The sequence below is a fragment of the Nilaparvata lugens genome, chromosome 7, assembly GCF_014356525.2.
Source record: "Nilaparvata lugens isolate BPH chromosome 7, ASM1435652v1, whole genome shotgun sequence".
Taxonomy (NCBI): domain Eukaryota; kingdom Metazoa; phylum Arthropoda; class Insecta; order Hemiptera; family Delphacidae; genus Nilaparvata; species Nilaparvata lugens.
Genome location: NC_052510.1, coordinates 24,190,662 through 24,217,497, shown reverse-complemented (window position 1 = coordinate 24,217,497; position 26,836 = coordinate 24,190,662). Strand labels below are relative to the sequence as shown.

The window sequence follows — 26,836 nt, the reverse complement described above, 5'->3', positions numbered from 1 at the left end:
CGTCAGACGAGAGTCGTCTGCAAACAATGTCTTTCAGATCTACGTAGGGACTGGAAAACAGCTGCTTTCTGTGCAGTGTGGCGAAATAGTTATTTGTACAACTAGGGCTGTGGAAACTATGTTTTTCTAAACAGATGTTTTTGAGATTAATTCTTTGATGCAGCAGTTTCACATTCACCATAATTATTATTATACAGAGTTTGTGAAAATAAAAATATAATTATCAAAACAATACTATTATAATCTTAATAATAACAATATTATTATTAAAAAAATTTATCAATACAATTATTATCAAAACAATATTATAAGTTGAATCAGGTAGAAAGCAATAATAGAACAGCTGTTTTTTTTATCATATGATTTGAATGTGAAATCGTATGTCCCATAATTTGAACATTAATTATGAAAAATCTAAAAGGAAAATTGAAATTTGGACTTCGAGGTACACGAGATTGATATTTTTAGAATCTATGTGCAAAACTTGGAGATCTAAATCATTTCCGTTTTTCCGGTATGCAATCCACAAGTTGACATCTTTTGATGAGAAAAAACGAACACACGAACAAACAAACCCTAATCTCTTATCATATAGATGATCTCTTGATGGTAAAGAATCGATCTGAACCTGTAGGTTCATTCATCTCTGATGATATAATCCATCCCATTGCCTCGCACAAGCCTAGACCAGCGTTTATTGTTGTCAGCAAACAAGAATGATTTCTTTGCTTGAGTAATTCTCTTGATATAGAACTTCAAAGCAATATGAACTCTTTCCCGCTGTCGGTCTTTGTTTAGAGTGAGTTTTGAACTCCCTCACTCTATACGGTATTTTGCCCGGCGCCAATCAATTACTATGAATTGATAAAATTATTACTTTACTATAATTTCACTCATTGTGTGGATACTTATATTTCACTCACTGAACTAATGATAGTATAGAAGAAAAAGATAAAGAGAGATAGATCAGGGTCGTGTGTAAGGGAATGTATAAAGTGAAAGGCAAACCAAAGGTTAATTATGAATTTATTTTTGAACTTTAAATTTTTATGAATTTATAAAAAAATTGATCAAAAATATAGTAATGATTAGAAATAAATACAAGATGATTAAGTTTTCGAAAGTACTACAGTTCAAGTTTAATTTTATATAACAAAAGTTAACAAACAGTTCTTATTACTTTTATCAGGTTACTTGAAAAATAAGTGATAAAATCAAAATATTGAACACCTCTAGTTAAAAATACGATTATAGTCAAAAATAAGAGAATTGATAAATTTTAAAGAATGAATATGATTAGGGGAGCCTTGCTTTAAAAACTATTATTTGTGCTTAGAAGTGGATTTCAACTGTAAGCTTCAAGAAGTTTAATTAAAATTGTGTCTTTAGATATGAATTTAAAAAGAAGTAATAATTAAGTTTGCTCTTTACTATAATGCTATAAAATTTGATATACTTATTTGGGCTTTTTAGGGTGGGGTGGTGTGGATTTTAAATGAGAAAAATTGAAAATTCTAAATACAATCTTTACCTGGCTCAGTCAATTCCCTATAGGATAATTGAAGTCTGAAACCAAAAACTCACTCCTACACTGAACACTGTCCAAAATCCAAGAGACTCACAGCAACTAACAGCAACTCACAGCAACTAACAGCAACTAACTGCAAGACAGGGTCTGCCTGTTTATATACTAGGACCACGATTTTCCACCCCTCATCACCCTTCGCCCCCTAGCTCCGCCTACACTCAAACTCATCAGCCTAATATTCTACTTACAAATTGGATTCAAATATCAATTTAAATTTACTATAATGTTTATTATGTTATATCATTTTAAAATATGGCTCCCCTTCATTATTAAAACAAATGATATCATATATTTTATCAATATTGAAACTCTGAAGTTTGGTTACTGACAATTGAATGCATTGATTTGATTAATACAGTAATCAATCTTATAAATCTGATATGGCAAATACTTCAATAATAAATACATGAAATGAACAGGATACAATGTCATACAGTACATCATTACAATTGAGTTGAATAAATCAAATTAATGATATACCAATTAATTACTACTTAATTAATTAAGCAGGTTTCTTATACTCATTGTCAACATGTTTCAATCAAATATACTAATTTATTCTATTTACAAATTTGTCCTTAGCCTATGAATTCGGATTCAACTAACTTAATTAGCTTATAATAATTATTAAATTATAATTTATGTACAACATTATATTTGTTGAATACTCTATACATATAGCCTAATCTACTTCATGACCTAATTTATAAATACATTTACTCATATATCATGTTATCGTTTTATGTGATCACCATTCAAATAACTGATCATCAAATAATTGCTTCAATAATATTCATATGCTGACCACGTGGTAAAATTGTAGCATATGCTGACCACGTGGTTACATTGAAAACTACATATCTATATTTACTTCTCTCCTAACTATATATCTATATCGCTATTCACAATCTTCATTTACCTGCCATCAACTTATGCTATAGATATATACAAGGGTTGACACAAATCACAGTGGGCCATGTGGTTTCTATTGTAAACGTGTCTGTGACTGACGTTACTGTTATCATATATTGTTAGCAAGTTTCTATGACAGAATGATTTTGTTTCAAACTATTTTGAAAAGAATAATGCCCCAGCGTCTGTCTAGGTAGGCTATTCAAATGCATTCTCAATAGTTTCGAGAAATGGTTCTTTTTATTATTCTAGCTCTTCGAGCGTTCATATTCTTAAATACAATATGTTCAGAGCACGTGTTGCAACAAATAACAGAAATCTACAATTTTTAAATTTTAGGAGAGCACGTGGTCGCCATTTGTGGCTCAAATATTTTACTGTAAGTAAATGACAATGAGCCGGTTGCACAAAAGCCGGTTAAATTTTAACCGTGGTTAATTCTCGAGAACCAATCAGAGAAGTCGTCTTATCAAAAAGGCCTTCTGTGATTGGTTATTGTGAAATTAATCATGGATAAAATTTAACCGGCTTTTGTGCAACCAGCACAATATCTTGTAATTCAATACCTATTCAAGCTTCTTGATTGAGATTATACAATTATTTCCCATTATTTCATCCAATTTCAAGGTGTCGTGAGTATTTGATAGAGGTAGATTCCTGAATGATATATCATCAAAAAATATTAATACATTAAAAATATTGCTATGAATATTAATACTTACATTTTCAATGGTAGTTGATTGATCTAAATGATTGAAGTAAATGCCTGATTAATGGTTGATACATGATCGTATGGATAACATTCTACAAAGCTATACTGTACAGAATGTGATTGTCATCTTTACAATGAGTCTACTTGAGGTAAACGACTTGAGAATCCAACCTCCAACCAAGAAGCGAACAATCAAGACAATGATGGGTTGAGAGATTGAGGTGTAACTCTCTTTATATTGAGCTCTAGAATCTGCAGCCGGCTGGCAATAGTAGAGGGGTGAGGGAAGGGGACGGATTGTGCGTTAAAACGTTACAGCCAGCGATGTAGCTAATGGAAGGTGGTGAGAGGAGCAAACAAGAGCTGGGGCACATATAAGTCAATGGGTGGGGGGGGGGTCTAGAAGAGCTTGTCTTTATTATCCAATAAAGCGCAGCCGGTAATGGAAGTGGAGAAAACCACCACATCTAATATTTCCTAGTGGCTGGAGGGCTGAAGAGTGTAGAAGAGAGGGGGGCTCTGGCTGTGTAGTAGATGCAAAACAGTATAGCAAAAGACGAGAGATGAGAAAATGTGGAGGTAGAGGGAAAGAAAGAAGTATCAGCAGAGATTGGAGGAATAGAGTAAGTGGAAATAGATAAAACAATGAAAGGGATCGAAAATGATGAAGAAGATCGAGAAGTAAAGGGAGTATGCGAAGTGTTGAAGGAGAAGGAAGCTAAGAGAAAGGTGGAAAAATAAGAAGTACCTGAAATAGCAGAAAGAAGAATACTAATGTAAATGGGTAGAATTATTGAGAGGAGGTGAATTAATTTAATTTTTTTATTTCTCATGATACGCCAATCTAAAATCATTGAACTTTGGACTCGATGGCGTGATCGGACTGAATTTTCTAATGTTCATTTTTTTCTAGACGTAAGGGTATTTCAATTTTCTCTAGTGTGAGAAATAGATTATTGCGTTTTAGAATATAAGAATTGTGCACAGAACAGCGTATTCTTCTGCCTCGTGGAGAAAAAACTGCAATCTGGTGACAGTTTTCCACGAGGAACTATCTCTTTCTCCATCCAATTTTGAGCTCTCACTCTTTATCTGCCGTGAGAAAAAGGTGAGTTTCCCAAGCGTTTTAGGCTAGGGTAATGTCCATGGACAGCCCTCGAGTCAGTCAGCGATGGACTCCTGAGCGAACGGTTACTCTCGAACGCGAGACGCACTGCGGTGAAATAAGTTTTAATTGTTATATTTTGTTAAATTTATTTTGTGATTCGAACGATAAAAATCAAGTTCAATTGATTCGTTATATTTGTTGTAATTATTCGCGTGCTACGAGCGATAAAATTTGTCTTTAGTGTTTAGTTAATGTCGAATTAATTCGTTGTACTCGTTGTGTTATGTTGAACAATTCGTGAGATATGAACGATAGAATCTTTTTTTTGTGTTTCGTTATAATATTGTTGAAATTATTCGAGCGATACGGACAATAAGGATTGGTTACAGTTTTTCGTTATAGGCTAATTTGTTGAACTTATTCCTGAAGTATGAACGATAAAGTTCGCCTGTAGTTTTCTGATATATTTTTTGGAACTTATTCGTGTGATTATTTTCCGTGAGAACAATAAATTAATTCGCGGGAACAACGTATTCGTGTGACTCTAACCTGAATCCAGAAGCCAAGATGCGGTTTTGGATCCTAATGAAAGTGACCCTCGGAATTATTATCACGGGTGAGTGAATCTATTCTGGCCACTATAATTGATTAATATTTGACCGAACCTTCCCTTTGAAATTGTCGAGAATTACTTTTATCTTAGTCTATTTGGCGGTTGGAGTAAGAGATAGGTTGTACTGTGCTATTATTATTTAATATTATTTAATTGACCAAGTTGATAATTACTCTGAATGTTATTCAATTGAAATGTTAGTGTTTTATTAGAATTTGATTTGGACGAGAGTGGCGAAGGGTTTTTATATTCCAACGTTAACAGCTAATTGGATACTCTCGCCTACTATTGAGGAACACTTATAATAAATTTGTCCTTTTTATTCAATTGTACCATTAACGAGAAGACAGTTATAATTTTGTTAACAATTATCCTGACGACAGTTGCATATTTTTATGATGTAGAGAGTATTTAAATGTGTATACCTATGTTACTTTTTAAGCCGATGTCTAAGGCATTAATTTGGTGTAGTATTAAAATTCGAATTTAATGTGAGTTGAGAAGAATTTCATGTTTCAACGTTAACAACTAATTGGACATTCTTGCGAACTAGTGAGGGATACATAATATTGATCTATTCAATTTATTTCGTAAATTAAATCTATTTCATTTCAACAGTCGTTGTTTCTCCAGTCGCCTTGTTCTCACTTAGTTAAGGCATGTTAAATAAAAGAGGGAGAGTCGAACAGTTCTGCTGTGGTCTGCGTCTCCTGGAGGAGTTTGTGCCTCTTTCCCATTGGGGTTGAGATTTCAACCCACTTGAACTCAGAGGGCCTCTTCCAGGGTCGTATAGGCAGGACTGGGCCGACCTCCTAACTAGGTTTAAGTTTATGTCCGAACTGGTTGGGCCCGCTACCAGATCTACCCGCCAGTTCGGTTACACTAATGAGGAAAATTAAAAAAAAATGAGGAAGTATGATGAGAAAAATATTAATTAAATAAAGAAGAAGAATAGAATGAATTTTCTATTTGATATCGTGGCGAAGTTTGGTCAGTAATGTCCATTCCACCATTTGACCATGAAAATGAAAAGAAGTAGAGGAAGAAAGAGAAAGTAAAGCGGATTAAGAATAAAGAGTAAAGAGAACAGGAAAATGACAAAAAATGTTATTTTAAATGCAGTATATTAGGAATTTTAGAAAATTGGTGGTTTATAAGGTTTTAAGGTGCGTACAGATTCACGCGCCGCGAACATGAGCAATTCACTTTTAATCAGCTGATGCTAAGCTTTTTATATCTGTATCTTAACGTTTCTGTGAAAATACAAATATAGTCAGCTGATTAAAAGTGAATTGCTCATGTTCGCAGCGCTTATATATCTGTACGCACCTTAAGATGCAGAAAGTAATTCAATGGTAGTCGAATGAGAAGGAAAATTAGAAATAGTCGTAGAAATTTATTATGAACTCGAACAGAAAGACAGTATACAAATGCAATGATTGAGAAAATGATTATTAGAAGGGAGTGAAAACTGAAAAACGATGGTGAAGAAGAAGCTAAGAGGTGAAGGAAAATGAAGGAAGAGTTTGTGGAAGGAGAAAAAGAGCAATGGTCGTGGATGAAGAAGTAGGAACAAGAAGGTTGGAGAAATGGAGAACGAAGATGAGATAGGTAAGTGCACAAAGAAGAGTTAACGTCGAACTGACTACAAAGGGCGGAACACTTAGTGGAGGAAGAGAAAACGAATTAGCAATGAGACCAGATGGAGATCAATTATAGCTGATTCGATGCTGCAGCCAGAGCAAGCAGTCCCAAATTGACTCAAAGACACTGATGTGCAAACTTGCTAATCAGTTAGTACTTGCCTAATTTGTCTTTCCTCAAGCTCAAGTTTCCACAACTTGTGCAACGAACAAGCAAACTAAAACAGGATATTCAATTCAATTTTCAATTCAAAAAGTTCTTTATTCCTCATAAAAAAAAAAAAATATGATTCACAATCTGCTGTCAGTTCTACGTATACTCTTACAAGAATTCATACATCTATATAATAAGAGAGAGTAGGGTTGTGTTTGTTCGTGTGTTCGCATCAAAACATGTCAACTTGTGGATTGCATACCGGAAAAACGGGAATGATTTAGATCTCCAAATTTTGCACATAGGTTCTAAAAATATCAATCTCGTGCACCTGGAAGCCCAAATTTTAATTTTCCTTCCAGATTTTTCAGAATTAATGTTTAAATTTCATTAATGGTACATTCAATTTCATTAAAAAATCACCAAATCATATTGTCGAAATTGAAAAAGGAACATCTGTTTCTATATTGCTTTCTACCTGAAAAAACATAGTTTTGAAACTTCGTTTTCCTGATGCAATGTTTAACCTAGCTCCGCAGTGCAGGCTGGTTGCTTGGCTGAATCGGACTAGGCGCTGAGACAGCAAATAATAGCAGCGTTGGTGGGAATGCGAGCGGCCGCAGTAAACCTAGCTCCGCAGTGCAGGCTGGTTGCTTGGCTGAATCGGACTAGGCGCTGAGACAGCAAATAATAGCAGCGTTGGTGGGAATGCGAGCGGCCGCAGTAAACCTAGCGCCGCAGTGCAGGATGGTTTCTTACAGCTTGGCGTTGTTGTCATTCGAGATGGGTGTCTGGCTTGGAAGTGTTTCGGCCGCATTGCAGGATGACTGTTAACGGTTGCCAGAAGCTCAACAGCTCGATTTTTTTCGTTATTTTTCGTGATAGAGAAATTCTGATTGCAGATTCGTTCTCAGCGACCCCAAGTTTAGCCTAAAGGCTCAGAATGTCAACAATGTTTTTAAATAGTTTGTTCTTTCGTCTGTCCGCTAGGCGGAACTAAGCCGACCATTGCTGGGTGGAAGATGTTACTGCGGCCGCTCGCATTCCCACCAACGCTGCTATTATTTGCTGACTCAGCGCCTAGTCCGATTCAGCCAAGCAACCAGCCTGCACTGCGGAGCTAGGTTAACATCTTCCACCCAGCAATGGTCGGCGTAGTTCCGCCTAGCGGACAGACGAAAGATCAAACCAGTCGGTTATTTGATCCCTCCAGCCAGGCTCAGCCAAGCAGCCGAGACAATAGAACAATGGAGTGGCGGTCTTATTCGCGTTCATCAGCAATTTTCTTTCTCATGATTATTTTGATTTTTGTGTGTCAATAATAATTCCAGTCACCAGTAAAAGCTACCAGAAACGTGGTGTACTACCATATTAATGACTTTTCATGATACTTTTTAATTATTTAAAAACATTGTTGACATTCTGAGACTTTAGGCTAAACTTGGGGTCGCTGAGAACGAATCTGCAATCAGAATTTCTCTATCACGAAAAATAACGAAAAAAATCCAGCTTTTGATCTTCCATCAACCGTTAACAGTCATCCTGCAATGCGGCCAAAACACTTCCAAGCCAGACACCCATCTTGAATGACAACAACGCCAAGCTGTAAGAAACCATCCTGCACTGTGGCGCTAGGTTAACGTCTTCCACCCAGCAATGGTCGGCGTAGTTCCGCCTAGGGGACAGACGAAAGATCAAACCAGTCGGTTATTTGATCCCTCCAGCCAGGCTCAGCCAAGCAGCCGAGACAATAGAACAATGGAGTGGCGGTCTTATTCGTGTTCATCAGCAGTTTTCTTTCTCACGATTATTTTGATTTTTGTGTGCCAATAATAACTCCAGTCACCAGTAAAAAGTTCCCAGAAACGTGGTGTACTACCATATTAATGACTTTTCATGATGATTTTTAATTATTTAGAAACATTGTTGACATTCTGAGCATTTAGGCTAAACTTGGGGTCGCTGAGAACGAATCTGCAATCAGAATTTCTCTATCACGAAAAATAACGAAAAAAATCCAGCTGTTGATCTTCCGGCAACCGTTAAGAGTCATCCTGCAATGCGGCCGAAACACTTCCAAGCCAGACACCCATCTCGAATGACAACAACGCCAAGCTGTAAACCTAGCGCCGCAGTGCAGGATGGTTTCTTACAGCTTAGACATAAAAAAGGGATTGTGCTTGCAATTTATATTGTAGTTTTTTAATATATTATTTGGGTACATAAGAGAAGTCCAGAACTACTTTCTTCATGCAAAATTTCTTTGTGCTAGGTACAGGGTGGCCCAAAAACTTCGTATTTTCGGCTTATTTTACAGTTTTCAGCTATTTCTGCCAAATTTCGTAATCGGACAGAAAAATTTGCCCTCGCCTTTATTTCAGATCATAAAATTCTGAATAAAATGAGATCATTCGGAACTCTATATCTCAAATGAGTACTGACTACTGAGTTATGATTTTTTTTTTAAATGAGTAAAATTTGAAGAAAAAATCAATTTTGATGAATTTTAGGTTTTGATCAACAATATATTCCGATTGTAACCATTTAGATGTATAATTCAAAATCCCTCTGGGCGTATTTTTGTGCTCTACAATCTGAGATCAGGAAAGCGCTTTATCTCATATAGATTTTCAGGTACACCTGACAAAAATGCTCCTTGTATTGTGAAAAACACCTCATTTCCAGCTTCAACCATCATCACCAACTACATTGTCCTCACATTGATATTTCGCACAATGTGAGAGGGGGACAATTTTTACATCCTCACTAAATTTGGAAATTTTATCAGAAGTATTTCACAAGAAATGCAGCTTTGAATATAGAAATTGGCCATTTTTAGTATATTTGAATATGAGCTTAAGTACACTCAACAATAAATTTTCCATTTTTCGACCGAATTTGACTTATGATGGATGATTTTGGACCGCCTTGACGAGACTAGACTTGATCTCATTTTATTCAGAATTTTATGATCTGAAATAAAGGCGAAAGCAAATTTTTCTGTCCGATTACGAGGTTTGGCAGAAATAGCTGAAAACTGGAAAATGAGCCGAAAATACGAGGTTTTTGGGCCACTCTGTATCTAGCACAAGGAAATTTTGCATGAAGAAAGTGGTTCTGGACTTCTCTTATGTACCCAAATAATATATTAAAAAACTACAATATAAATTGCAAGCACAATCCCTTTTTTATGTCTATATTGACTGGATTAATACGTTCCGAAGATTCCGAGGAATGATTCAGACTTTTGTAATTCAAAACATTGATTTGAATAAGGATAGATTTTTTTAGGATAGATAATACAGTAAATGTGAGGGGTGTTGATTGATCACTGATACTAGATATCAAAAATTGCAGTTGTTACAATACTATGATGATGATGATAATGATTGTGTTTAATAGCACAATGTCATAGGGTATTGGTACGCAGACCTTTTGTCTGGATGACGATGACTGATCCACAAGAAACAGACGTGGGCCCTAACAGACTGACCGATTTGGCATATTGTAGCCTAATGGTCTCCAGTTATTAGATAATAATAATATAAGGAGAATTCAATGTGAAGAATAAGTAAATTAAGAAAGTAATATGTAGTACAATGTGAAAAAATAATGTAAAAAATTAATAAATTTATAAAACACGTAAATTTAGAGGATGAGCCAGAGGGTGTCCCCAGAACCATGCACGCGTTCTCATTCATCAGATTAAAAAAATAATAATATTAATAAAAATTATAAATAATTCAAAGAAAAATTATCAGAACGAGAATATGTTGAAATTAGCTAGAGATTAAGAAATAATTGAATAGATATTATAAATAAGAATGTCAATGAGATAAATTAATCTCAGGTTTCATTTATTTGATGTTCATTTCGGTTACCTATATGCTGACATTATTAATCCTTCAGAGTTTCCTTACCCTATAATTGATAGCAACAGGCGTTTTTTCTTCTTGAATGTACCTATGGAGAGAGTCGAATAGGTTCCAACTGGTAAAGTTGCTACATATGTTTCTATAGAGAATTTGTGAAATATATGGATGATTTTGGACCGCCTTGACGAGACTAGACTTGATCTCATTTTATTCAGAATTTTATGATCTGAAATAAAGGCGAAAGCAAATTTTTCTGTCCGATTACGAGGTTTGGCAGAAATAGCTGAAAACTGGAAAATGAGCCGAAAATACGAGGTTTTTGGGCCACTCTGTATCTAGCACAAGGAAATTTTGCATGAAGAAAGTGGTTCTGGACTTCTCTTATGTACCCAAATAATATATTAAAAAACTACAATATAAATTGCAAGCACAATCCCTTTTTTATGTCTATATTGACTGGATTAATACGTTCCGAAGATTCCGAGGAATGATTCAGACTTTTGTAATTCAAAACATTGATTTGAATAAGGATAGATTTTTTTAGGATAGATAATACAGTAAATGTGAGGGGTGTTGATTGATCACTGATACTAGATATCAAAAATTGCAGTTGTTACAATACTATGATGATGATGATAATGATTGTGTTTAATAGCACAATGTCATAGGGTATTGGTACGCAGACCTTTTGTCTGGATGACGATGACTGATCCACAAGAAACAGACGTGGGCCCTAACAGACTGACCGATTTGGCATATTGTAGCCTAATGGTCTCCAGTTATTAGATAATAATAATATAAGGAGAATTCAATGTGAAGAATAAGTAAATTAAGAAAGTAATATGTAGTACAATGTGAAAAAATAATGTAAAAAATTAATAAATTTATAAAACACGTAAATTTAGAGGATGAGCCAGAGGGTGTCCCCAGAACCATGCACGCGTTCTCATTCATCAGATTAAAAAAATAATAATATTAATAAAAATTATAAATAATTCAAAGAAAAATTATCAGAACGAGAATATGTTGAAATTAGCTAGAGATTAAGAAATAATTGAATAGATATTATAAATAAGAATGTCAATGAGATAAATTAATCTCAGGTTTCATTTATTTGATGTTCATTTCGGTTACCTATATGCTGACATTATTAATCCTTCAGAGTTTCCTTACCCTATAATTGATAGCAACAGGCGTTTTTTCTTCTTGAATGTACCTATGGAGAGAGTCGAATAGGTTCCAACTGGTAAAGTTGCTACATATGTTTCTATAGAGAATTTGTGAAATATATGAAGGATTGGTTGTGGAATAGGACTTATAAAGATGGGAAGATAAAATTTGGATGTTTCGTGAATAGCGAGTATTGTGTTGATGTGCGATTGTGGAGAAAATTGTGTTTTGATGTTTATATATATGAGTAAGGAGTGTTTTTATGAATAGTTGCCTAATTGTAAGAATAGCTGTTTCCTGAAAAAGTGTTATAGATGGGTGAAGTCTAGGTTTCTTGTATGCTTTGTTAATGATTTCTCTTTGGACCACTGCGAGGGTTCAAGCACTGTTTTAAAGCCCCCCCCCCCCCAAGCAATGATGCCAAAGGAGAGGAGAGACTGAATATAAGCATAGTAGGCCATTTTGATTTCGATCTCATGGAGAATGTCAGTCAGCATGCGAAAAGCATTTATAAATTTGCGAACCCAACACTTCAGGCGGTTAATGCGCTCTGACCATCTCATTCGGCTGTCAAAAACTACTCCTAAATAATTGTATGAGTCCACTTTCTCTATCACACGTACATAGGTTGCTCAGTGGATTATCACACGTATGTATTTTTATCTTACATTGTTAATAACTGTTAATGAATTCAATTTATTCACCTTCACACAAAAATGATGGGAATCTACACCGATGTATAACCTAATTTTTGGACAGTGTTGTCTAAATTGGAATAAGAATACTTTCGGGTAAGCCTGTTGCTCATTTCTGAACGTGTACATGATTGTTCTCAATAAAATGAATACATAAATACATTATTTTAATATATACTCCAATAAAACAATTATTTTCTCGAATAATAATTATTTTGTGTTTTTTATAGGTTCGGGAAAGGCTACGAGTAGCGTTAGAAAGGAATACTAGTTTAGAAGAAGAGCTAACATCTACCAAAGACGAAGTAAGTGTAATCAATATTTTTAAAATAAAGATTATTTCCATTAATAAATAAATGCAATTTTCACAGAAACTCGTAATTTACGTGAGTACAAGACGACTATTATTTGTGCATTTTAGTTTGCACTCTAGTATAAACTACAGTAGCTATAACTCACAGTATGGCCATTGACTGTCATGCATTTGATTGGCTAGCTCGATCACGTGGTACAAATCCGCCATTAAGATTCTAAACAAACTTCATAGTCCTGTCTTATTGCATTGGAAATTTGGAACTTATCACTTCCAGAGCTTTCGCGGGCCATTTGGGAACCACTGATCAAGATAAATATGCAGAAAGGTAGATTTCAATTTTATTGTATTTCCTCATCCAATTTATTGGATCGAACTTCTAATAATATAATTTCAAAATATTTTTGAGGCTCAATTGGATAAAACATTTTATGAACTTATTATATAAATCACCGTTAAATATTTTTAAGTTTTTTATAGAACTTGAAATAGTAAATGGTAGATAATAGCGAGAAAAAAATAAAAGGTACCTAGGTAACGTAACCTGAAAGCTGAATCTCCAAAAAATCACTAATAAACTTCCGAAATATCTCATGATATTATGAAATATTGGTCCATTGACAAAAAAATGATCAAGTTCTCAATATTATATCTGTAGAAATTTTAATAAACATATAAGCAATTGAGAAAGAAAACACAAAACCTATAACCATTTTTTTAGTGATATTTCAAATCTGCTGAAGTGTTATTTCAATACCACTGCTAGTGGTATTGCAAGTCGAAACTTTTATTATCAATAGCTATTGAACAATTGAAGATGTTATGGGTAGGCTTCTCAGGACTGAAGAGAATCAATCATAGAAGTAGAGACCTTCTACCATCAGCACTTAATTACGGATAAATATTTCATAAAATCTTTCATCCAATTGAGCCACAAAAATGTTATAAAATTAGATGATTATTTGAAGGTCAAACCAATAAATTGGATGAGGAAATACAATAAAATTGAAATCTATCTTTCTGCATATTTATCTAATCAGTGGTTTCCAAAAAGTGGTCCGCGAAAGCTCTGGAAGTGGTCCGCGAGGAGCCCGAGGAAAGAAAAATTGATGTTTTTAGAGTTACCGTATTAGTGTTATTTAAATAAACTTTATTGGTCTATATAAAAGTATAATCAATTTCCCTTCGAAAATGTTATATCAAACTCATCGGAACTTCAAAATATGATTCCAATTGGTAAAAGAAGTGATAAGTTTCAAATTTCTAATGCAATAAGATTGTTTGGAATCTTAATGGCAGGTTTGTACCACGTGACAGTCTATGGCCATACTGTGGCCATGACCATGGCCATACAGTGTGGGTAATATAGTTACTGTAGTATAAACGAGTTAGTTGTATAAGATGAATATATCATTATTTTGTTATACCATCATCGGTATATCATATCGCTTTAAAGGATTGAAAATATTGACTATTTGATTCTTATTATTTTTTCTCAAATTAGGTAGGAATATATTTTTTATTGAACGTTTGTATCTTTTCTCCTAGCTTATTTTCCCCGATTATATACAATGTGATTAATCTATAAATATCAGTACTGTTATAACTGAATAGCAAATCAATTTGCTATTAATAATTTGTTGTAGATGCAGTATTATACCTTCTTTTAAACAACAGAACTTATATTTTTTAGCTGAATCTGATTGAAGGTATGGGGTCTCTCCAGGGTGGAGGGTTACCCTGATACGTGATTAATTGATCTCGAAATGTATTGTATATTTGTATGAAATTTTGGGCAAACACTAATCTATTTCTTCTTCTAGTTACAACAGTACAAAATGGGTCGCATCATTCCAAGTGGGGGAGTAGGGGAGGATGGAAAGCCTAAGGAAAACGGACCCCAAGAAGAAAAATCGGATCCACATCCCGGAATGGTCAAGGTATGTTTGCAATTGAACAGTAAATAATGAAGGAAAACAGAAAGTATCTTTAGTATATTCCAACTTATGTGATGAGGAGAGCCCAGGAATTCACCACTACCATACAGTCATCATAGATCAGCACTAGTAATAGGTCTGCCTATTATTTACCACTTCAAAATTCGATGTTGTTCTAGACGCTTAAACCCCTCTGCATTCCCCCCCCCCGTAGCTAAAATTATAGCAATGTATTTTTCTAAATGTTTGACAAAGTTCAAAAACCCTGCTTGTATCCCTTTCATCCAGCACCGTTGATTATTTCGTCAATATTTATTTCTCTGCTCAGAAATTTTAACAACCTTTACAATGTTACCTCAATTCAGTTTTTGTATTTCATGCCACAATTTGCCAATTTTATCTACTTAAGATATATTTTGCTGTAAGAAATATTAAAAACATTTTTAGAAAATTCATTAACTTGCTGAATTGAAAATAACCACTATATTTGATGAGCTCTGTGGTGGTATGATACAATGGAGTGGTTTAATAGTACAATGTTTAAGATCTAAGTTTTACGGTACATTAAACTTCATAACACGGTTAGTTATACAGAGTGGGTGAAAAGTCCGAGAACGGCTTAATATCTCATACACAAAGGTAATTTGATGGTGGGTGTGATTGGGGATCCTACTCAAATTAGAAATACTACTTTACTATGACTTCAAAAATCTGGTCCGCCATATTGAATGCAACTTTATTTTTTAAATAGGAAGGTGATCATACGATACATGATTTCGATACGAAATTTCAAGAAAAAATGAATGGTGAAAACCGCACATCGATATCTCAAATCGTTCAGAAGATATTCACATTATTAATCAATACTATTCGAAGCAGAAAGGAGAGAAAAAAGTATGAGATCGGCTTAGTATCTCATAAAAGATTGTGATTCCAGGGTGAGTATGGTTGGGGATCCCTCAAATTGAAAATACTACTTCACTATGACTTCAAAAATCTGTTCCGCCATCTTAGATCCGCCATATTGAATGCAACTTTATTTTTTTTAAATGGGAAGGTTTCACATTATTAATCAGTACCACTTATGTATCTCATTTCTGATATGCATGATATTGATTAATAATGTGAATATCTTCTGAACGGTTCGAGATATCGATATGCGGTTTTCACCATTCATTTTTCCTTGAAATTCCGTATCGAAATCATGTATATCGCATGACCACCTTCCCATTTAAAAAAATAAAGTTGCATTCAATATGGCGGATCCAAGATGGCGGACCTGATTTTTGAAGTCACATTAAAGTATAATTTTCAATTCGAGTAGGATTCCTGATCACACCCACCATCAAATAACCTTTGTGTATGAGATATTAAGCCGTTCTCGGACTTTTCACCCATTCTGTATACTATTTTCAGTGCACTATCAAATAATAATACCTCTATATGCTTTGGTGAATATGTGAAAGCTGAAAGATCTGCTCAAGTAAGATTGTTTCAACTTTGGCTCAGAAATGTGGGTAGGCTAGATCTACAAATGTTACATAATGTGTTCCCCCGTCACACAGATGGACAGTCTTATAGGGGATTTATTGTGCGTTTTATATCTAGTAATCATGCTATTTAGAAAATAAATTTGAATTGAGTTGAACTTTCCTATGTATTGAAATACCATTTATTGTTTACATCAAGGATATCAGCAATATATGTAAAAAATATGTTCTAAATTAAAATTGTGATAAGGATAAAGCAATATGTTCAGCATTATTTTGCATGTTATTTGCATTATTCCCCCCTGATTCATAAAGAGAATGCACCCTATCACAGCATGTCGGTTGGATTTTGAAACCCGTTCAATATTCCCCCCTCTGAACTCAAGCATGATTATAGCATTTCCCTCACTTATACATCCATATAAATTGTATTATTTTTATATCTGTATTTTATGAACTTTTCACTCTAACTTTATACAGTTATCTATAGTAATTCACTCTCAAGCTTATATTTTTGAAGATATTATAATTAATATGCCAAATTTTAATTTTTTCAATTAATTGATAAAACATTGACTAGAAACCAGATAAGGATAATTTTCTTCATAGAATAGAATTTTCTCGATAAAGATGCTTTTCAACTCAGTTCTTCCATTATCATCATTAATCTTTATTTATAACCGTTCTCTCATATTATTTTGCTTCAAGTACACTCTTGAAACAATCATTTTTTTTAATAATCGAAAATTCAAATTTCATAAATGATAGAATGTAGAAGTGTATTATATTATATTCATGGATTCTCTACTCTTGCCTTCCCCAATTTCAAAAATTTGTTATTGAGTTATGCGATTCATTTTTCATCAATAGTCTTGAATGACCTCACATTTTCATTAAGTGCCCTATTCCTGGCATGTGAATGTGTCATACATATGAAATATAGCCTACACATTATGATTGTATAATCAAAGTTTATTCCTCCTCCTTTATTATAATCATTAGTTGGTTGCATAACTCCATGAATGCACTACATTTTCACTTCGTTTGTCATAAATAAGATTAAATTTATAACTGTCAATTTAATAAAAAGACTTAAAATTTATTAAATTCAGGTTCGATTAATCAAATGTTCATGCAAGTAGTGAGTAATGGAGTAATAATTGTATGAGATGAAATATCACTCATATTATTTTCATTTTTTTCAACACTGGAAGATCTAAGAGCTAAAATTAACTTACATAAAGTTTGAAGTAGCCTATACTGAAAGTGAAAAAGATTTTTCCAACAGAGAATTACAAATCTCTGAAAAATCTACTCGAAGTTATATTGATAATTCATCTTTTTTGCTTCCAATAGTTTCGTATTATAACTTGTGAAATAAAAAAGATCGAACTCACTTTTAGTTCTATAAATGCAACTTGATTAATTAATGTGAAAAAAGTGAATTTATGCACATTAAGAAGAAATCATTACTAACGAACGAGTTCAACAACGTGGAACACATTTTTGTGAAATTTCATTGGACAGATTTAAAGTTCGCATTAATATTCCTTCAAAATTTAATTCAACTCATTATTTTTTCTTTAATTTTATCGATACTGCTGTTGACTGATTGTATTGTATGCTAGCCATCTTCATTAAATGTAGATTTAAACAAACCATGTATTTATTAAAATGTTTTCAATCTATTATCTTTTCGATTGATAACTTTTTAAACTGATCGATTAACCGATCGAAGGATCGATGTCGGTGTCATTCTGATAGAACAAAGTGCTGTATCATGATTTTGATTATTATCTCTATTTTTTGTTAAATTTGTATCATTAAACCTTGCATACACCACTGGGAATAGCATTCCAACGACGGCTACATTTTTAACCATTGAACTACGGCTACATTTTTAACCATTGAACTACGGCTTACAAATTCTATCGCTCCCGTTGCCGTCATGTGATTCGCAGTGCTTGATTCTGCAAACCAGTCAAATCATAATAATTCGTTTTTGCCTTTTGTCCAATATACCTAATGATTTTGTTGAAACTTCATATATCTATAGTAATAATATTCTTGTTTCCCATTATAATGATTTCCAGAATAAATTAGTATTTTTGAAGTTGATATTGAATTTACCAAGCCAGCTATGACTAATTGCTCGTTGAACTATGAGTAGTGGCTGAAGCAGTGGATGAAGGTGGCTGATGCACAACATTTGGTCTATGGCAGTGTGCAGTATTATTGTGATTGTTTGTTGGACTTTTTGTTTGATGTTGAGTGTTGTTGGATGTTGTTTGTGTTGTGGGATGTGAGCAGCGGCTGTCGAATGGCGCCATCGAGCCTGACTCCGATGTTGACCGGGTCATTGAACTGCAGGACACCCTACAAAAACAGGTACCACTTATTTTCATAAAACTACCCTAAACTACCCTAACTACATCAATGCACTTAACACCAGGTAAGGTATGATATTTCACTAAAACCTATATCTCAGTAAAATTATGAAATCTTAACTGAACTAATTCTTTCTATGTATCTGAAATACTGTATTATATCTTGAAACTAGAACTTGTTTAAACTTGGTTTTGTTTTTGTTTTGCATTTTTCAACATTCAGTAGGCCTATTGTGTGGAGTCTCCATAGATTTGTGGAATAGTGAACTCTATTCCCATAGTTTCCTCTCTTGGTTTAGGTTCGAATTATGGAGAAACTAATTTAGTTATTGAGAAATAGTTTTTGAAACCAAATTCCAATTGCACTAATTTGGGATTCTTTCTGTTTTTCAGTAAAGGGGAAGGAATTAGGACTCTTGTAAGGAATCAATCCCCAATAAGATGCTATTTTTTATTAAAGTGAATAATGTTGGAGGAAAATACTTTATAAAATACTGTTCATATTATTTCATTCCATCTTCGTATGTTAATGAATAAGAGAGGAATTCTATTAGTCAGAAAGCATGACTCATTTTTTGCAAAAAAATATTAGTGACGAATTATTACATTATTTCAAAGCTACTAAGAGTGGACTTACGATATGGTGATCAATCTTGTGATTCTCTTGTTGAATTTCAAAAATTTATTAAACAAAAAATGTTGGCTGTCATTTCAAGACAGTATTTCATTCCATTCATGTAGTATTTCACCTCTACGTTGATTACTTTACGGTACTTGAATAGATGAATGATATATTGTTTCCTCTATTGCTTGGATTTATAATTTATCTTTATTTTTTTATGTTGAGAAAACCTCGTTTTTTATCTGAATAGACCTTTCTGGTTGTTTCTAATATTTGAATTTATTGATGTTACAGAGTAGTGAACTAACGACGTGGCAACGAAGGGTATCAGAACTAACTGGCAGAGTGTCAGAACTAGAAGATAATCTCACCAAGGCTCAAAAAGAACTCGTCAAGACCCTCGAAAACAATTCCAAACTCGAGAACGACCTTAGAGAAAACAACGCTCAAAAAAAAGATCAGGTATGATTTTTTAGAATCGAGTGGTTTCAGACTTGTCGACTTCTAATTGATAATGATGTTTTGGATCCCAATTCAAAGTGGATTTCAAGTTTTTGAAAAGTTCTTTATATGAATGCTTCGACGATTCTGTTGATTGAAATGAAAATTTTATTTTGAGATTTCAAATAATGTTTTTTTTTATTATTTTGATTGATATAATTGATTACATAAAATTGAAATCTTTGGGAACCATTTCAGAATGGTAGCAATGAAATTCATGAAAGGAAGGATAAATTTTCTGAAATATTCAAGGTTTTGTTCATCGAATAACATACTTGATTTTTCAGATAACCAATTTTAGAGAGAATAATTTCAGTTCTAAATAATAACTCTAATTATTGGGTTATTTTTCGAAGATGGGATAAATTCCCCTAGAATTGATAGTCTGAGTAATCAAGCAATATCTTGGAGAATTTATCCTCAGAATTTCATGAATTTATTTGCTTCCACTTGTCATATGACTCACCCCAAGAATTCAACTTTAGGCGCATATATCTCAAAAATTAAAAATTATGAAACAAATTTTCCCTTATTAATTTATTTTATTTAGGTAACTTGATATTATCCTAATAGAAATACTTGGACCTATAGACATTTTCAATTCGCCAGGTGTATTATAAAAATATGAATTTATTTTTCATTATAATAGCAGTGGACAACTGTCATCTACAACTTTCATGACTATTTTCTTGCGGTTGACTAAAAAGAGCCCAAAAGCGTGGTACAAAACCTTTTAAACGTTGAATAATATCATGAATAATCATTGAGAAGGGCTTCTTCATTAATTTCAGCTAATTATTTTTGTATCTTTTCCGTTATGTGCCAAGAAATGTACTCCGTCCAATTTCTACTTTGGTGTAGTTCTAGTAGTTCTAATTTTCGCTACAGAAAAGATCCTTATTTTTATTGGATAACTTGAGATTCATAAAATAATATTAACAGATGCACATTCAAACCAAAATGTTTGTTGCACTATATGGGCTTCTGTCAATTAGGTTAGTTAGGCTTGGATTGGTTAGGTTTTGTAAAGCTAGGTTTGGAATCTAAACTGGTTAACACAAAAACCCTTGAACTGTACTCCCATGGAGTGCAGTAAGTGGACTTGTTACGAATGACGTAAGCCAGCTCATTTTTTAATAATCTTACCAGGTTAGAAATCAATCAGTTTAGTTAGGCTTGGTTGAAAAGCTACATTTGAAATCAACTGTTTAACACAAAGCTCTTGAACTACTGCACTCCCAGACTGCCACAGAGTGCAGTAAAGGGCAGGTCACACCGAGCTCGCGTCCGCGGCGGTAGCGAAGTCAAAAAACTCGCCTTCCATGTTATTAAGTTGTGCAGGTCACACCGAGCTCGCTACCGCGGAGGTAGTACCTCGGCGGTAGTTTCACTTCGCGAGCCAGGCGAACTTTTGAAACGTTTCCTAGTGGGAGTACCGCTAGCGGTAGTGAGCTCGGTCTGACGTGGCCAATCTAATAACATGGAAAGCGAACTCCAGAACTTCGCCATCGGTAGCGCATGCGCAGAATACCGAGACTCACACGTGACAATGAGTCATTTTCATGCCTACAGCGACGCAACATTTTGTGTTGCAGTCGGAATTGAGCTATTGTCATTTGCATTGTCTTCCGTTGTTGCATTGTCATTTTCGTTGTTCATCATTTTATTTAAATTATTTAATTATATTTCTTTAATCTTCATCTATTCTTAATCAACTATTGCTTCAATGGAGAACCTAATTGAAGAAGTGAGGAAACGACCCATAATACGAGACGAAGTACAGCACTCTGGTTGCCGGCCTTCCCCCACTTCTAGAGAACCAGCCTCATCAAAACAAGAACAAAACCAAACTACCGCTGGCGGACGTTTTTTGGTGTGAACTGCTTCCAGAAAAACTACCTCCGCGGGAGCGAGCTCGCTATCGCTAGCATACGTTGGTGTGACGACCGCTTAAATAGACTTTTCACAAAATCCCATGTTGTGTGTTAAGTAGATAACTATATTATTGAATGTTAATTCAAGAATTTGGAAATTGAATAACTTGCTGTTGTTGTTGCAGGAGGAAAGGATAGCAACGTTAGAAAAGAGGTATTTGAACGCGCAAAGAGAGTCGACATCGTTACACGACCTGAACGAGAAGCTGGAACAAGAGCTACAGCATAAGGAAGCCCAGCTCAAGGTAGTTAGTCCTCATGCCACAATATCACTTAACTAGAGTCCAGGGCCACGGTCCAGGGCCACGGTCCAGGCCACGGTCCAGGGCCACGGTCCAGGGCCACGGTCGGGCCTAGTTGCTCCCTCCACCTCCACCTCCAATATTAATCAAAATAGAATGATCCAATTGATAATAAATTGGGAATGCGTGAAATAAAATATTTCATCATAAATAGAAATACAAATCCCAGTACCCTTTTTTTTAATTATTTTATCACAACATGTTTCAACATTCATGCCATTTTCAAGTCTTGAATGAGACATGTCAAAACTTGAAAATGGCATGAATGTTGAAACATGTTGTGATAAAATAATTAAAAAAAGGTACTGAGATTTTTATTTCTATTTAATATTACAATTAGCCCTAAACAGAAAAGAGACAACTTTATCAGCCTGCCACATCTTACCGATTTGTCACTTACTTATTTCACATTTTTTAGTTCAAAAATCACTCTAAAAACTAAACTAAACTAATTTTGGACTCAAGATACAATACAGTACTCTTGTTATAAATGTCTAAGAAAATAGCACAATTCAAAATATTTGAAAGTTCCGAAATTTAACCGTCAATAGAGGATTGTCTCATGATTCTTTTCTTATTGCTAATTTTCATAATTTAATTTTGCAATTCACGCAAAAAAATTTATATTCATTCATTATTTTCAATTTTGCATTACCCTCTCACTTCCATTCCTTTCCGAATCGAATTCGAAATATTCTTGTGAATATCTCATAAGTAATGGAGTTCAAAAATGAATGTATTGGCCAAACGTAGATTTTTTTCATACTTCTGAGTTTTGAATTTCGCGTCAAGTGAATGTTGAATAGAATAGGTAGCAAGAGCAAATTGTTTAGCATTGTTACTGTTCACATCACATCTAAAACCATCATTATTTCTCAACCAGAATGTATTTTCTGTCTTTCATACTTACTGCACATTCTTTTTCATCCACTTTTGAGCTCAGTTCAGCAAGTTTCATTATGGATTGTGATTGTCAACTACTTCATTGTTTATCTTCTACTGCTATAAGAAAACATACGATTTGTGTCTTTATTATTCTGGAGAAACTTACTAGAATTTACAAAAGCTCTTGGAGCTGCATGTTTTTGTACTATTTGAAAAACTGGTTCATAGCAAAACCACGTTTCAAAGATAGTATTATAAACATAAAGTTCACTTTTGATAATGCTCACCGTATTTGAATTTGTATATTTCTGTGGAAGCGTTGGATGAGAAGAGTTCTTCTGCTATAGTAATTGCAATAATTGAGATAAGCAATGCATGTACACTGTATACACTACTTGATGCACAAATTTCTTATGTGCTAGAAAGTCTGTGTTCTGTAATGACTCCTCAGTGCCTTCAAATGATTTGGATTCGATCAAGCTCGAATTTTATCTTGAATTTTAGAAATATGACTGTTACATAACTTCGAAGCTAAGCAATGATTGAAAGAGAAATTTAGAATAGTGTTGGCATTCATTTTTATAGGGTGTCCCACATATAAATTACTAAACTCTATTGAATGATTTAATGGGTCAAAATGAAGAGAAGAACAAGATTAACATTTTTTTTCGAATTTCGCTTTGTTTACCAGATATCCGCCATTCTTTATTTCTAAAAAATAATTAATATCTCAAGAACAGTTTGACCGATTGTGTTCATACTTGGCCAATGTTTATTACATTGTTTATACATTATATATACAATGTTTATACATTGTTTATATTTGGTCAATGTAACCTAATAATGGTTCTTACTTTGGCCAAGACATTCAATTATAACTTTCGCTCATTACAAATCGAAATTGTCAAAAAAATCGGACGACGGATAGGCCTACCACCACAGAGTCGATCAGTTGCTTGAAAAAATGTCAATCTATGGCCATAATTATTATCAGCAACTACTGATCAATGATGTGGTGGTCTGGTCTCCGTCGGCGCCGCGCGTCCCATTCATTCATTCATTTATTCGGCAGTCACACTCGATTTGTGATGGAAAGTCTTACAATGAAGCATCCTTGACGTCATTTTTGATAATTACCGTTTTGAAAACGTATGTATGGAGTACTGCAACATATGGAAGTGAGGCGTGGACAATGGGGGTGAGAGAGGAAAGAAGATTGGCTGCATTCGAGGCATGGTGCTACAGAAGAATGATGAAGATCAGTTGGAGAGATATGATTACAAATGAGCAAGTTTTTGAGAGAGTGGGAGAGAACCGGAACTTCTTGAAGTGGATCAAGCAAAGAAGAGCACAGCTGATTGGCCACATCATCAGACATGACACTCTACTGACAAGGATAATGGAGGGAATGGTTGAGGGAAGGAATATGAGAGGAAGACCTAGGCTGGAGTATATGAAACAATTGCTACGGGATATGAGATGTGGATCATACTACGAGCTGAAGCGGAAAGCGGTCGACAGAAAAGCATGGAGAGCTACTGCCAACCAGCCCTACGGCTTTTAACCCAAGAGAGAGAGAGATACATTCTGAGATTTGAACCTAATCTAAATTTCTAATAAAAAGAATGTTTTCATTTCATTTCAAACCGAATTATAAATCAACAAATATGTTTCTTACATTGCACCGAATCAAGAACAGAATGATTCTCATTTCTTGATCTCATGAAATATTTGATTCAATACTCAGTTTTTCCATAAACTAATATTGCTTACTTCTGTCCTTAATTTTTATTTGGATATTCATTCATTTATTAATGAATACGGGCACAACAAGTGAAAGAGTGGTTTTCTCTTATTTACATACTGGTAATTGATGAGTTGTATACTGTTGAATAATATTATGCTTTTTGCGGTGTATTGAATTGACATTTGTATCAGCGAACAAATTTGTGACCGGGCAATGTTTTGCGTTTGAACAGCTGCAGGAGGAGAAGACACGTGCCATTCAGGAGAAGCTGGAGCTTTGCGAGCAGAAGCTGGCTCAGTACGCCAAGTTGCCTGAGATGGAAGAGGAGCTGAAGCAGCGCATGGAGGCGCTCACCCAGGTGAGACCACAGGTACGCCACTCCACTCCACCATCTCAGTCTCAGTGTCCTCTCTCACACGCTTCCTCCTTCTATACAGTGTCCCACAAATGAGTGTCTCCAGCACCAAACAAACCAAACTCGGCCCACAATTATTGTTCCATCATTAAATTAAAAACATACTAGGGCCTATTCTGCTTTATTGTATCTTACAATACATTAGAACAAGTTTTTGTGGTTCTATCTATGCTTTCATAGAATAAAAACGCATAGCCTCGGTTTCATAAATTTTATTGAATTTCAACCGTTAAGCCATGAGAACCAATCAGAGAACCTTCTCTAATTGACTCTCGTGACATTTAATCATGATTAAAATTCAACAGGCTTTTGTGCAACCGGGCCAATAAGTTAGCTTGTTCCAAGGTCTATTTCTGCACTTTGTTCTAGTTTTGCAGTATTTCTTAGCATATCAAGGAACGGGGCTAGAGCACAACAACGTATTGAGTTGTACTCGTGATTTGATTTCTATTATTGAATCAGAATATGAATCAACAATCAGACCAAGCACAATACTTGGTCTTAATCTTCTTGTTCAAGACATCGAATTTTGTTTTGCTTAATGTAAATTTCTCCGCAGTTTTCCTGTAATCCGGCATTTTTGGTTCTTAACAAAAGTAATCACTCAAAGAATGCTTCAAATTGCATTAATCACAAACTCCTTTTTAGATGTATTTAATTCAAACGGTCAATTTCACTTGTGAAATGTTCACATTTCATTCACAAAATGAGACCGTGCTTGAAATATAATATTTAAAGAAAATGTATGATTAACGGAAAACTATGAAGTTGACATTTTGCCATAAACAATTATTGTGGTTTGCTTTAGCTCGTTCAACTACGTTATGGTTCTGTGCTAACTCATTGTCGGGACACTCTGTATATATATATATATATGCCTGATCACACTTCCCCCTAATCTCTTCCTGGTGGTACCGGACTAGTATTCTAACTTCCCAAATTACATTTTATGCAAATTAGATCAACTTTATGAGGTAAAGAGTTTGAATTTACTTTTTTCAATGCTAGTAATTGATGAAAATATAATTAGTAGTTTAGTAGCCTACTATAAGACTTCAAGTAAACTACTAATTATAATTAACAATGATTCTTTGTAATAAAATTCAATGACTAATATTAATGGTTTCGTATTTAAATATATAAGAAATAGCAACCTACTTTGTGGTATTGATGTCAAAAATAGAGTTCTTCAATTACCACAATATTAAGGCTACTACAATTATTGTAGGAAATTATTATTATTATTTCTATGGTGAAAAGTGCTACTCAAGAATATCAAGATTTCTATTGAAATATATTCATTTTTATCAATTAGAGCTCGTCTGCTGAAAATGAATTTCCTACATGTATGTTTTATCATTTTTGGTGATTATCACTGTTGAGATCTAGCCATCTCAACTTCTTACCTCATAAAGCTTGAATTTATCTTCAACCCTTGACTGTTTATTCTCAAAAATTCTAACTATTTTCGATGGCACACAATCTCTATTGTCCAGTTGATTTGATCTCTGCACACCTTTAAACCAAGAATGACTAATAATTAGTAAACTAGACAAATTTCAATTCATTTGATAGTGACTTGATGTTTCTTATCAATCCTTCTTTAATCTAAATTACTATTTTGTATGGTTACCCTATACTCTCTTAAAGTATAAGCATGGTGGAGGATTTCTCAAAATAACGTTTCAGCTCTTAACCTTTTCGGGTTCAGAAAAATAAAAAATAGAAATGGAATGAAAGTCGTAAGGTTTTGCAATATATTTGCAATTTTGTACCACTCTTAAATTTTCAAGGAATCTTTTTTCTATTGAATGTTTTTAATTTAAGTAGGAA

General features: G+C 34.1%; 1 protein-coding gene across 1 annotated transcript in view; it reads left to right on the top strand.

Annotated features, from left to right (window-relative positions):
- Positions 1-26,836, top strand: part of LOC111044223 (liprin-alpha-1) — a 306,418-nt gene that overhangs the window by 217,761 nt on the left and 61,821 nt on the right. Inside the window, exons 4-9 of the mRNA XM_039432367.1 lie at positions 12,701-12,775; positions 14,607-14,723; positions 18,521-18,598; positions 19,514-19,681; positions 21,780-21,899; positions 24,821-24,958. Coding sequence (XP_039288301.1) covers positions 12,701-12,775; positions 14,607-14,723; positions 18,521-18,598; positions 19,514-19,681; positions 21,780-21,899; positions 24,821-24,958 — 696 coding nt within the window. The remainder of the gene's footprint in view (positions 1-12,700; positions 12,776-14,606; positions 14,724-18,520; positions 18,599-19,513; positions 19,682-21,779; positions 21,900-24,820; positions 24,959-26,836) is intronic.